At 40.0% G+C, this 14,943-nt stretch overlaps 1 protein-coding gene across 1 annotated transcript in view; it reads left to right on the top strand.

Moving 5' to 3' along the window:
• Positions 1-855: 855 nt before the first annotated feature.
• PDE7A (phosphodiesterase 7A) overlaps positions 856-14,943 on the top strand; it is a 107,443-nt gene continuing 93,355 nt past the window's right edge. Inside the window, exon 1 of the mRNA XM_081258218.1 lies at positions 856-1,075. Coding sequence (XP_081114344.1) covers positions 938-1,075 — 138 coding nt within the window. The 5' untranslated portion in view covers positions 856-937. The remainder of the gene's footprint in view (positions 1,076-14,943) is intronic.

The following is a 14,943-nucleotide window of genomic DNA, read 5'->3' as shown; positions in this document are numbered from 1 at the left end:
GCGGTGACCCCGCGGTCGCGGCTGAGCGCAGCGAGTGGGCCGCGTGCTTTGGGTTTTTGGAGCCGAAAAGCCGGAACCGCGCCTCTAGTGTAGGCTGAGCCCACCCCACACTCTCAGCGCGCCCGAACGCCAGAGTTTAGCGATAAGGGGAATGTCCCCAAACGGTGGGGCCTCGTGCGCACGCGCCTTGGCTGGGGGGCCTGCAGGACGAGGATTGGTGGGGGAGGAGGGCAGCGTGAAGCGAGTGAGGACGGAGACTGAGCTCCAAGGTGCAGCACAGGAGGAGGGCGGCGCAACCCCTCCGCTGCTAGCCGGTCTCCCTGGACGCTGCGGCGGCGCGGGGCCTGCGGCGCAGCGTCGTGACGTCACGGTGGCGGCGGCGGTGGTTGGCCCAGGGTCCGCGGCTGCAAAGTGTGAATTACGCCGGGCTCGCGCTGGCGGCGGAGTGAAGTCAGGCTCCGGGGGAGGGGAGGGGAGGGGCAGGACCGCGGCGGCGGCGGCCGGAGCTGGTGGCTGCACCCGAGCCCCGCGCGCTCTGGGGTCTCGCTGCTAGCTCCAGCAGTCTTTTCTTGCACCGCTTTGCTCTGTCCTTGCTCCGCTCCTGCGCCGCTGGCCCCGGACCCTCTCCTCTCGGCCGAAGAGCCTGGCGGCGCCGGGGTTCCCCCTCCCACTTGGCTCGTGCTGCCCCCGCTTGCACCCCGGAGCCGGGCGCGTGCTGCTCTTCGTAACCGTCGCCGCCGCAGCGCCTTGCCGCCGGCAACCCGGGTGGAGTGTTGGGGTGGGGGAGGCGTGAGCGCGGCTTCCCCGCCCGGGGTCGACGCCCGCCCGCCCTGCCCCCGCCTCGGCCCGGCGCCCCCGAGCCGCGGCCCCTTCCCAGTGCAGGGGCCGGCGGCCGCGGCAGGGCGGGCGCCGCGCGGGGGCAGGGCGGGCGTATTCAATGGAAGTATGTTACCAGCTGCCGGTGCTGCCCCTGGACAGGCCGGTCCCCCAGCACGTCCTCAGCCGCCGAGGGGCCATCAGCTTCAGCTCCAGCTCCGCGCTCTTCGGCTGCCCCAATCCCCGGCAGCTCTCACAGGTAAGCGCCGCCGCCGCCGCCGCCGCCGGGGGCCCACGCCTGGGGGCTTCTCTGTTGTTTCCCCCCTCCCACCTGGCTTCACCTCCGCGACCCCTACTCCCCAGTCCTCGCCGTTCACCCCAGGTCCACTACTGCCCATTGTTCGGGGATTCCTAGTCTGGCCCCTCGATTCGAGAGCCTTTTCCTTGACCCTCGGGGCTTCAGCCCCCCGGCCTGCTCAAGCTTGGACCCGGGTGGGCTCTGGGAGCCCTGCAGACCCTTCCCAGGCCCGCCCCCCTCCGTGCTCAGCGGCTTAAGACTCAGGAATGACTTCGTCTTCCCCCCTTTCTCGACGTCTCGGTCTGGAAGTTGGGACTCTCTTCGTCGGCGGTGGTCCTGGGCACACCTGGCCACCCTCACGCCCACACACCTGTGCTGGGTGCGCGCCTCGCCTCCCGCAGCTCCCGCGCGCCCTGCGGTGCTCGGACGGTCCTGCGGTCCTCCGAACAATAGGCCGATTCCCAGTTGCTCTTTCCCCCGACTCCTTCGATGATGTGGATGGACCCTAAGTGGTATCGGTCTCTAGAGTGCTTCCTCGAAGCTTCGGTTTTCGTAAAGTTGATAGCCAGGAATCAGTTTTGTTTTTAATTTGATAAGGAGGTTTCAAGAGAAAAACTACTGATGGAGCACTCCCAGGAAGACTTTGTTTTGAATGGGCCAATACCGGTTGCCCCTGAGAATTTCGTGTTTTGTTTTTTCTATGGTGATGCTGTTGGCCCAGCTTCTACTTCTGGCTGATTTTGATTGCCGGATTTAAAATAAGGAGGTTAAAAGAATTTTGTTTTGTTTACATTTGAACTGAGTGAGTGCCCTCCATTTCTGCTGCCAGAACGTCACATGTTCACGATCACTTTTTAAATCACGTATATTTATTTTTCCTGTTGATTAATATTAGCTTCTTTTATGGGGGTATATGTTTTTCTCTCCTATTATATTGTAAATATCTTGAGCCAGGTCTGTATTTCTTTTGGTTTTTACTGGTAATGTGGATAGCACCCGATAGAGATTTACTTACAGTAGGTGTGTCCAGTAAATATTTGCCATTTGCTTCTTTGCCTAAATTGTTTGTAGAGAGAGAGCCGTAGCCTATATTTGGGTTTCTCTGTGAATTGGTTTTATTTAAACTCAGACTTCTTTCGCAGGACAAGGTGGTATGCTAATGAGGTCAGAGCCAACTTGTAAAGATTACTATAATATTAAGTGACATCTAAAAATAATGCTACATAGTTACTTTTAAAGTTAGGTCCGTGATCTGCCTTTACAGTACTGCTTAAAGCATTTTCAGGTTCCAAATTTAATACTGAAGAGATACTAATGCATTAAAAAGGTTTTTAATGGTAGTAACTTTTTCATTTCTTATATCAGCAGCACATGACTAATACCCATTTCCGGTTCAGTCTAAATAATCAAGGCAATCAGCACTCATTTGTAAAATTATAAAATGTGAATAAAGTTACTTGTGCATCCCAAGGAGAAAATGAGATGGGAGATTCCAAGGTAGTTAAAACAAGTTACGGCTGATGCCAGGGAGTTTACCTGATGTCTTAATTAATCCACAGAGACCAGCTTTAAGCTCCATTCCTTCTTGACTCATTTCCTAGCCTTAGATTTAAATGGGTAATGGAATTTAAAAAATATGATTGGCAGATAAAGCAAATATTGTATAGTCACACCATACTTACTATTAAAACTTAAAAGAAATTGTACCCCAAAGTGAAGTGTATAGAAACTTCTGAAAACTTGGACAGAAGTTTTCCTGAACTAACACTTTTTTCAAAGTAGCGATGCACAATATTAAAATGACAGTAAACTTACCATGATGCTGAATGGGTATATTTATCATTATCAAGACTTTGATTATCATTTAATACTAAAACATATGTCATAGTGATTTCTTTAGGGCCAGATGGGAATTTGTAATAGACTGAAAAAGAGGTAGAAAATCTTGGAATCTTACTCAGAGCTGTATAAAGTAAATATTTGGTTAAATCAAAAGCTTTCTTTACCCTTGAATCTTCAGTTTCTAAGTCTTAAGTTACAGGAATTATAAAAAGTTTGGGTGGTTTTATAGTTTCATTTAAAAGACTTCAAGAAATCTGTTTTTCTTTTTCTTTTTTTTTCCTTAGGCACTAAGTAGAACAGTTATTTATATTAGAGTACTTGTATTTTAAAATATGTTCACAACTAGCAGTCTTTTCAATTTTCATTGTAATATGGGAGGCCAGTTCTTAGTAGGGACTTAGTAATGTTGGTTGAATGAGCGAATGGCTAATGAAGTTATCTCTGACTGAGCATCCGTTGAAAGTAGGACATCAACGAAAGGACTTTCATCCAGGTATAGCAGTAACTCTTTTATCCAAAACTTGGCTCTCCAGACTTTAACAGATTGAGGAAGTAAGCGAAGACTCTGAGCAACCAAAGTAGATTTGGAGATCCTCTCAAAGCCAGTGTGTTTTAGGCAAAATTCTGACGAACTCGTTTTCCAAGTAGCAGCAGATTTGAAGGGGGGTGGGAGGCTGCTAGAGTCAGGTTCACACTGATAGCAGCAAAAGTTGACAGCTGACGCACCAAAAGCTCGGGGTCAAAAGAAACGCCCTTCAAAGCCAAAAACTTTTTAAAAGGACATAAAGTTTGGCATCTTGAGTGTTATACAACACAGTCATGTTTTTGACATTAGTCAAAATAGCATTTAATGGAGTCTGTTTTTAAAAGTTGAAAGATTTGTGCTGTTTAAAAAAACCTCCATGCCGAACAGTTTAAGTGTTGATGTTTAAATGGCCAAGCCCGAGTTATCTGGAAAATTCATTTATGTGGAGCACCAACTCTCCCAAGGATGCCAAGTAAATGAAGCATTAACTTTTTGTTTTAAATCAGGTCATGTACTACTTTCTCAAATGGTTCATACAAATTTTTTAATTATTTGAAAAATAAGGATAACAGAAGATGATTGATGATTGTTTTCACCATTTTGGGGATATCTGTTGTTGATAGTTGAGTATAAAAACATTTATCTGGCAAAATACGTTTCTTATTTGGAAAAAAAATACTGTGAGAGCAGAAATTATCTTGTTCACCACTGTGGTCACAGTGCTTTGCATAGGTAGGTGCTTATTAAGCATGGAAATTGAGTTAGTGTATTGATAGCATTCCAAAACACCGCACCTGGGCTTATTTCAGTCAGATTTCCTATGCACTGGAAACAAATCTTATTTGGGTTAGAAATCTGAGGTTTAATTTTTTAAATTTAACATAAATCTATGATATGTATTATTACTGAACAAAATTTTGGGATCTAACATGTAAGCATGTGCTTTTAATACCATAATAAGCTAAATTTGATTTCTAATTTAGCACCTGTATCTTTTTTCTTAAATAGACTTGATTTTTTAGAGCAGTTTTAGATTCACAGCACTGTTGAGTGGAACCCGCAGAGATTTCCCTCACCTGGAACATGCGTAGCTTCCCCATCATCAGTATCCCCAACGTGAGCAGTACATGAACCTCCCTAACACATCAGTATCACCCAGAGTCCATAGTTTACCACAGCGTTCATTCTTGGTGTCTTTTTTTTTAATCCAGAAACTATTCCACAAATATTTACTGAACACCCCACCTCTGTGAACGAGGCTCCTTGTGTTAGGTGCTGAGAAAATGTAAAGAATTAGTAGTTTAAAAAAAAAATCACTTGGGAGCCTGCCAGCCTAACCAAGGTTTTCTTTGAAGCATTGCCTTCCTGATTCATAAACAGTTTTCACCTGTAGTCACAGTCCACACCTCTGTTGTCTTTGGTAATGTTCTAAGTATATGACAAATTACCGAGGTCCTGTATGTGCCAGAACAGTTCAGAGCCCCTTGGATAAAAGTTGGTTTCTCCTTGACAAAGCTCACAGGATTGTGGTGGGGGAAATGGTATGCTTATATGTGATGTAATTTTTGTACTGGGGTTATCAAGCTGTAATGAGGCTACAAGAAGGTATACCTGAATTTCCTGGGTAAATCAGGGGAAGCCTCACGTGGTAGTTGAGCCTTAGGGTAAGGCCTGCAGGTTAAGAAGATGTTTCTGGGTAAATGGGTGCATGTAGGGGAGGAGGAGAGAGGAGGCGCAGGTAGCTATGTAGATCAGCACCATCAAAAGAAGTTTTTGTGATGATGGAAATGTTCTCTGCAGTACCTAAGATAATAGTCACTGGCCACATAGCTAGGTGAGCCCTTGAAATATGACTAGTTTTGACTGAGGGATTGAATTTTAAATACAGTTTTGTTTAACTAGCTCCATATGGCTAGCGGCTACTGTATTGGCAGAGCAGGTGTGTGGTGTGCTTAATGATGGGTAGTAGCGATGTCATGTTGATCTGTCCGTAGCACATTCTCCGGATGCGGAACATGAGAGCTACTTTCAGGTTGTTGCTGTTGGCTGCAAAACTTCATTTAATACCTTCATGCAAGTTTGATAAAGTCCTTAGAGTGGAAGCACTAGATTGGGTCGAGAGGTAGGAACACTTTTTGGCTTTCTAGAATTCTCTCTTCTTTTACAGTGCAAAGATGAATGAGCATATCGCCTTCATCTCCAGTCACATAGTATTAAATTGTAATACTTATATGTTAAATAACCATTTTATAAATATTTTATAAACATTTATATAAACGTTTTACTGCTTCAGGAGATGTGCTGTGGTACACCGAGTTTGTTTTCACTTGCAGTAAGCAAGGGTGTACAGTTTCTCAACTGTTTTTTGTACATTTGCGTTACCTCTTTTGTGACATTCGATTTGCATATCCTGTGCTTATTTATGGAGGCTGTTATATATCTAATATCAGTTTGTAAATTGCATCTTTTCAAATATTGTTAGCACAGTTGTTGCCTTTTCACAAGCCTGCGTTTAGAAGCCAGTACATGGGTTGTGTGAACAGTGGTGAACGGGGGAGTGATTCTGTTCCTGACACCTTCCTCCCTGCCCACTCGCAAGACACTCCTTTGGTTGGGACCTTGGTTTCATTTTTCTGTTTTCAGAAATGCTTCGTATTTTGATTTAAATTCAGTACTACCATATTTTGGGTTATACTTCAGAACAAATACGTATTTATACTATACTTCAAATAACATGCTCAAACATAATATTAATGTAAATTTATAGTGTATTTGGACTGCAGATTTGATTGTGGAGTAGGGTGTTCAAATGACTGGTTTATAAGTTGTCATCAGGAATACGTGTAGTCTGTGGGATGTGGATTGAGAGGTTTTAGACCTGTGTCCAGATTTTGGTGATTTGTTGCAACGCCTAGAGTTCTGTCAGTTGTACATACTGTCTACTCAAAAAAATTTTTTTAAACACAAATGTCCTGCGAGAGGTAAAATATTAAGCTCTTTGCAGGAGTTAGGAAGATTAGGGCGCCCACTTTGGGTGGAAAGAGGGAGAGGGAGGTACCGTCCATTCTCTTGGAGGCAGTTTGATAAGCCTTCTGCGAACACTTCAGTGTAAATTTCAACTCTTCCTTTCCCCTTCCCTCCTTCCCTCCTTTCCTCCCCTCACTCCTTTTTTCCTTTTTCAGAAAGGATTACAGCAGTTTTAGAGAATTGACTTCTTTTCTGGGGATGGCTATAGAGACAGGCTTGGAAGAAGAGAGCTGAAGAAAGGGAAACGGACAGAGTTTAGCTTAACTCAGTTTTTGTCTGGGATCATTAATAGTTATAAAGACACCTAGGAAATTTAGATGATAAAGAACCCTCATTGCATGCAGATCCTCTTAATGAATTTAATTTTTTTCTTTTTCTGTACTAAATACTGTGCGTATCACGTTTGTTGTGTGGCTATAAAATCTTTCTAATTTTGTTAGAAGTCTCTTGACTCAATATCTTTAGTGGAAGTTTTCTGGACATTCTTACATTCCCTTTGGCCACTCCAGAAAACTTCAACAATTAACTTTTAATCTTCTAATTTAAAAACAACTCAAAATATTTTTTTCTGGCTACAAATTGCTCATATTTTATGATTATTTTGAATTGGGAGACTATTAAGTGTATATTCTCTTCCACATTTAAATGGCCTGTTCTTGCCTGAAAATAAGGTAGACCATTAATTTTTACATTGTTGCCAAATATGCCTTTCAAAAGATTATTCACAAGTAAATGATACTTTGTGCATGGTTGCATTCAGGTGTAAGTGTTCACGCGATCAGTATGTGAGGAAAGGAATAAAAACTATATTTGTAGATGAGCCTTCTAATCCTGCGGAGCTTCATTTTGGCTGCTGGCAGGAAGCCTTCTGAAGGGATCTCTGCCACTGATCCTGTGGTTGACATCAGAGTCTCTCTTGCTTATAATTTTGGATTATTGCTCCATGCCTCCACCTGCTGGTAGGGATGGCTCTTCGTTTTCTGAAGATGATGGCTAGAGGGAGGAGAGGGCAAAGGCAGGGCATAATTTGGGGAAGAAAAATTATTAATCAGATAACTAAATTTCGGCAAAACCTACTCTGTTTCTCGAAGTTTTGAGTAGACCAAACTCTAGCTCAGGACCATGTAAAGTACTTGGTAAACAGTGCTTAATAAAGATGCAGTAGTCTTGCTTCAGTATTAATTATAATTATTTGTTTCCATTTATTGAGGACCTCCTACATGCCAGATACTGTAATTGATGTTTTTAATCTTCACAAAAGATTGCTTTATGAGTTAATTGACAGTACTCTCATTTTCACCAAGGAGTGAGTAAACTGAGCTTAGAGACATTAAATCCCATTTTTACCAAGAATAAGTAAACTGAGCTTACAGGCAAGTTAACTCGCTTGTCTGAGGCATCAGGCATGATCTTGGAGAAGAGCCTGTCGTGTTCCACACCCTTACCTTCAAACTGGTCTCCCTCATTGGTGAAGGTGAGTGGAATATAGTTAGACTTTTAGGTTTACGGATTATAGATTTTGTTGGTTCATGGATCTTGATAAAGAAAACAAATTTGACGATTTGAGACGATTATTTGAAATGATAACCTTTGCTCTGGTCTTTTCAAACCATATCTGGACTATTTTGTTCTAGATGCCATGTTCTAGGAGGAGATGATTAAGCTAAATCAGACTCTGAAGATAGTGACCAGGGTGGTGAGGTGATTTGAAAACTGTATTGTTTGACAGGTGACTGAAGAAATTGGAGACATTTAGTCTGGAGAAAAAAGACTCAGGTTTTGGACCAGGAGGGGTGGGAATGGAGGTGGGGAATGCTTGGTGAGAGATGGTGGAGCATTGCTGTCTTCCAGTGTTTGAGGGATTGCCATGTGAGTGAGAGGGAGGAGGAGAGGATTAACTTAGATTTTGATTGGTTGTGTGTTCTTGATTGCTGTAGCCTTTTCCTACTCTGTGAGGTCAGTTGCTAATATACAGGAAGAGATCCAAGCTTAAAGTTGTCACTTGTCCAAGGCCACACAACTAGGTACTGGAAATGGATTAAACTCTGGGTCATTCTGACCCTAAAGCCCATGCATTCTCTTCTACTTCCTCTTACTGCATGGAAAAAGGATGTTATCTCAGAGGGTAGATAAGTACCAATAGGTAGAAACAATAGAAATAGAAAGGGAGATCTTGTGTTTAAGCACACTAGTAATAAAAGAAATGCAGGTTAAAAGAATGATACTGATTTTTGCTCTCAGATTGACAAATTAAAAAAAAATAAGTGTATAGCTTGAAGATTATACTCATGTAATGCTAGTAGGAGTCTAATTGTTTTACGTTTTCTGAAAAGTAATTTAGCAATTGAATAAAAAAATTAATACTTAGAAAATTAATACTTTTGCCTGATAATTTACTTTTGGGTATCTGTCCTGAGCAAATAACTAGAAATGTAGATAAAGATTAATGATCTTCAAGGACATTCATCATGTATTTATCACTGAAAAATTGAAAACAAATAATTTATAAATGGTTAAATTAACTATAGTATTTCTTATTGTGAGTATATGGTATTTATTTTTATATTGTGTGACCACTAAAATGCATTGAAGAATTTAAAGTATGTATAGTGTAAATAGTTTACAAATGGCTAAATAAATTTTAGTCTTTTCTACTATTTCTGTATTGTGTACCCACTAAAATACTTGGAAGAATTTGAAGAATATTTAATTGCATGAAGAGTTGCTTACAACATTAAGCTAGCAAACAAACAAACAAAAAAACCTCAGGGTATTTACAGATTTATCCCGATTTTGTTTAAAAATAAATCATAAAATATATACATATTCACATACTGTGCATGATTGCGGAAGGAAAAAAAGCCAATATATATCCCAAAATGCTAACTGAAGCCATCTGTGGATGCTGAAATTATAAGTAATTTTAAACTTTTTGTTTAGAATTTTGTGTAATTTTACGTGTTCTTCTTTTAACATGAATCTCTGTTTTAACTACAATAATCCTAGAAAAAGTCAAACAAGTTGTATTTGGGCCCAGATCTCTGACAGAGATGTCCAGAGAGGAAGTACACTGCCTCATGAGATTAAAAATTCCCAAAAGATACTTGGATGAGGTTCCTGTCAAGGGGTTTGACTTTTCTGGTTCTGTCTGACTTCATGATTCTATAATTCTTTGCGTAACTCAGCTGTATGCATGACAGGTATTTTTGTATAGCTCTGATAATGATAAAGTAGCTTCACTCTCCATGGGAGATGTTGGGAAGTAAATTTAAGTGCAGTTATTGTTTTAAAGAAGAGTTGTTTGATGACAGCACGTGAAGAGATCTTGAACAATGGCAGTGGTGGAAGGAATAGAGATAGGAAGTCAGGAGTTAGGTCCTCGGAACTGATTTGATTTGAGAGGCTAAAAACAAACAAACAAAAAACTTCACCTTTTAAATTTGGGAGACCAGGTAGATCATGAAGCTAGTAATAAAAATACAAAAGGAAGAAAAGGCAGGTTTTATTTTTCTTCTTTTCCTCTTTTGTGTGTGTGTGTGGAGGATCGGGGGAGGGTGGTGGAGTACATTATAAGTTTACTTTTTAAATATGTTGAGTTCAGGTGTCTGGGAGCCCTCCAGGTTGGGGTGTCCAGTAGGCAGTATCTTAGGACGAAGGTTAAGACTAATGACATATTTTGACTTCTACTACAAGGGTTTTCGAACATATTTTGCTCACATATCTCTTTGAAAAACTAGGGGAAAAACCCACAAAAAACTGGATACCTTCTTACATATCTAGAATTTTTCTTCCAAGTGTATTTGTAAATGATGTAGATTTTGGTGTATTATTTAAATTACAGTTTTAAATACATCCAGGGGAATTTTTAAAATATGATATCCCCATCATCTGTTTTAATAAAACATGAACAAGCTCTTAATTTTAACAGAATCTTTACATCCCTTATTTTTCTCTTTGAACTCATTTCTGTTTGACAGTCTCTGCATATTCTTATCCTAATGTATTCTTTTATACTTGAAAGCATTTTATCAATCACAGTGTCATACTTTTCTACAAAAGTAAATTCATTCATTAACTTAGTAGATGGAAATAGAAAGTACTTAAGCAGTGTCACCCAGTTCTTCTGAGTTCTGTGCAAAAACAGTTATAATTTAAAACATTTGAAATTTCCTGTGTCTGTAAGGCTGTATCAGATTTATTTTGGATTGAGTTACCAATACAGTCATAACCAGTAGACAATCAAAACAACATGTGAGTTATTAAATTTAATAAGTATTAAATAGTAAAAATTTAATTGGAAATGCATTTTGTTTATTTTAAATCATTTAGAAATCTATTTTATCCATTTATAAGTATTATTAGAAAAGATGAGGTTCTGCACCGATTCTCTTCCTTTTTTACTTTAAAGTATTGAGAAATCTTGTCCACAAATTTAGTAGATGGTAATAAAAAGTGCTTTATTTTAGCAGTATCACCCATTCTTTTGGGTTGACAGCAAAGTGATCCACAATCAAAAATACTTTTAAGGCTTTCTCAAGTAGCAAATGGATTTGGTTCTCCTTCCATTTTCATGGAAATAGGAGCTGGTGACCACTTGATTTGAAAAAAATTTGATACCCAGTCTGGAGAGCAATTAACTTTTTCAGCATCAATATTTGAAACTCTCCTTTTGGCTCCTCAGCTGTTGTTAGGCCCCAGCTCCACAGTAAGTTTCAGGACTTGTAGAGATTTATGTAGGGCAGAAGAGGAGAGGTGAAAGGGGAGAGGAGGTAAATGAAAACTGACGTGTCAGTAGAATAGTTCTAGAAAATTGCACATATGGAAGTTGAAGACCTAGAAATCAATTCCCTTGAAACTCTCCATGCCCAGGTGCTCCTCAGGGTATGTATGCATGACCCAGTGTGTAGACCACTGTTAACTGTATTTCACCGTATTACCTTGTTGCTGTATTTTACTGTTCTCCACAGGCATACAGAAATAATACCTTACACATCAGGTTTTTTTTTCTTTTCCTGGTTTTGATTGCTCATAATCCTGGATCTCCATACTTAATCATTCTAGGCCTTCTTTAGGAATGGAATCAGAATATTAATGCTTGAAAGAGACCTTATAAGTAATTTAATTTATCTTCAACAGTTTGAAGATTTGGTTGTCGAGACTCAGAAAGTTCAGGATTTCTCCAAGATCACACAATTAGAAAGTGGAAAAATTAAAGCTGTAAACTTAGTTCTTCCAACTTTTAATCTGTTGCTTTTCTCACTATACCCCTACTTCCTTATAAAAGGATTGATATATAGGATTTCCGTAAGTAGCAGTCTTTCTTTACTGAACATTATTCCTTTGAGTAGCATTTGCTGATAGACCAGTGATTATTTGAAAAAGTTAAAGGGCAAACACACTCAATTTTTAAAATGTCTGTGTTACTTCTACTTAAAGTATAGTCAGATAAAGCAAAACCACTACTGAAAGTGTATTGGGCCTGTTACGAAGATATTTGTTAAAATGTGATTTATGTGTAACTCAGCAGGAATAACCTTTTGAAAAGGAACACATATTTCACCTGTATTTTAAAAATTAATAAGAATAAAACTTTTTTTTCCACTTTAGGGAATAAAAGAATCTTAGCAAGTAAAAGAATATTCTTGATATACAAAGAGCTCACTCTCTAAACCATTTATGTGTGTACTGTGTATGAAAGGATGAGTGGTAGAATTTTTTTTTTACTTCATTTTACTTTTTGCTTGAATTCTTCATAGTGCATATATATTTTAAGAAAAACAATGAAGTTATTGTGAAAAGCGAACTTTTTTTTAAGAGCAGTTTTAGTTTCACAGTAAAATTAAGAGGAATGTCAGAGATTTTCCATGTATCTCCTGTCCCTACACATGCTTAGCCTCCCCCATGATCAACTTCCCCCCAACAATGTGGTACGCTTGTTACAATTGATGAACCTAAATTGATATATCATAATCATGCAAATTCCATACTATGTATATACATTAGGGTTCACTCTTGGTGTTGTACAGTCTGTGAGCTTGGACAAATGTATAATGAAATGTATCCATCAGTACAGTATCATACAGAGAATTTTCACTACCCTAAAAATCCTCTGTGCTCCACCTAATTATCCCTACCCCTCAATTCCCAACAACCACTGAATGTTTTTACTCTCTCTCTAGTTTTCCCTTTTCCAGAATGTCACATAATTGGATTCATATAGTCCTCTGCCTTCAGGATGGTGTCTTTCACTTTGTAATGTGCATTTAAGGTTCCTCCTTGTTTTTTCATGGCTTGGTAACTCATTTCTTTTTAGCACTGAATACTATTTCATTGTCTGGATGTATCACAGTTTATTTATCCATTCATCTACTGAAGGACATCTTAATTGGCTTCCAGGTTTTGGCACCATGAATAATGCTGCTACAAACATCTGCTGGATTTTTGTGTGGACATAAGTTTTCAACTCCTTTGGGTAAATACCAAAGGAGTGTGATTGTAGGATCATATGGGTAAAAGTATATTTAGTTTTGTAAGAAAATGCCAAACTATCTTCAAAGTGGCTGTACCTCTTTGCATTCCCACCAGCAGTGAATGAGAATTCCTGTTGTTCCACATCATCACCAACATCTAGTATTGTCAGTGGTCTGGATTTTAGCCATTCTAATAGGTGTGTAGTGATAGCTCATTGTTTTAATTTGCATTTCCCTGATGACATCTTTTCACATGCTTTTTGCTATCTGTATACCTTCTTCAGTGAAATGTCTCTTAAAGGTCTTTGGCCCATTTTTAACTGAGTTGTTTTCTTATTGTTGAATTTTAAGAGTTCTTTATACATTTTGGATAATAGGCCTTTATCAGATGTCTTCTTTGCAAATATTTTCTCCCAGTGCATGGCTTGTCTTCTCATTCTCTTGACATTGTCTTTTGTAGAGCAGAAGTTTCAACTTATCAGTTTTTTTTTTTTTTTTTTTTTTTTTTTTTTTTCTTTTTGCGGTATGCGGGCCTCTCACTGTTGTGGCCTCTCCCGTTGTGGAGCACAGGCTCCGGATGCGCAGGCCCAGCGGCCATGGCTCACGGGCCCAGCCGCTCCGCGGCATATGGGATCCTCCCAGACCGGGGCACGAACCCGTATCCCCTGCATCGGCAGGCGGACTCTCAACCACTGCGCCACCAGGGAGGCCCTCAACTTATCAGTTTTGATTTTTTTTTTTTTTTGGTGGACTGTGTCTTTGGTGCTTTATCTAAAAAGTCATCACCATACCCAAGGTCATCTAGATTTTTTCCTGTGTTTTCTCCTAAGAGTTCTATAGTTTTGTATTTTATATTTAGGTCTATGATTTGTTTTGGGTTAATTTTTTTTAATTTATTGGAGTATAGTTGCTTTCCAGTGTTGTGTTAGTTTCTACTGTAAACCAAAGTGAATCAGCTATACGAGTACATATATCTCCTCTTTTTTGGGTTTCCTTCCCATTTAGGTCACCACAGAGCATCAAGTAGAGTTCCCTGAGCTATACAGCAGGTTCTCATTAGTTAGCTACGTTTTGGGTTAATTTTTGTGAAGAGTGTAAAGTCTGTATCTAGGTTCATTTTTGCATGAGGATGTCCTGTTGTTCCAGCACCATTTGTTGAAGAGACTATCTTTGCTTCAGACTATCTTTGTTCTGTTGTCAAAGATCAATTAACTGTACTTCTGTGGCTCTATTTCTGGGCTCTCCATTCTGTTCCATTGATCTATTTGTCTATTCTTTCATCAGTACCACACTCTGTAGATTATTGTAGCTTCAGAGTAAGTCTGGAAGTCAGGTAGTGTCAGTCCTCTGACTTTGGTCTTCTTCTTCAATATTGAGTTGGCTATTCTCAGATTTTTGCCTCTCCATATAAACTTTAGGATCAGTTTGTCGATATCCCCCAAGATAACTTGCTAGGGGAATTTCCTGGCAGTCCAGTGGTTAGGACTCTGTGTTCTCACTGCTGAGGGCCTGGGTTCGATTCCTGGTCGGGGAACTAAGATCCCACATGCCTCATGGTGCAGCACACACACACCCCAAAAAAAAGATAACTTGCTGGGATTTTTGATTGGGATTCCATTGAATCTGTAGATCATGTTGTGAAGAACTGACATTTTGATAATATTGAGTCATCCTATCCATGAACGTGGAATGTCTCTCCATTTATTTAGTTGTTTGATTTGGTTCATCCAAGTTTTATAGTTTTCCTCCTATAGATCTTGTACACATTTATACCTAAATATTTCATTTTGCGGGGTGCTAATGTAAATGGAATTGTGTTTTTAATTTTAAATTGTAGTTGTTCATTGCTGGTATATAGGAAAGCGATTGACTTTGTATATTACCCTTGCACCCAGCAACCTAGCTGTAATAACTCATTAGTTCCAGGAGTTTTTTTGTCTATTTTTTTCCAATTTTTCTACATA

Source organism: Mesoplodon bidens (assembly GCF_964165515.1).
Source record: "Mesoplodon bidens genome assembly, chromosome: 16".
Lineage (NCBI taxonomy): Eukaryota > Metazoa > Chordata > Mammalia > Artiodactyla > Ziphiidae > Mesoplodon > Mesoplodon bidens.
This window is presented reverse-complemented; position numbering and strand designations above follow the sequence as displayed.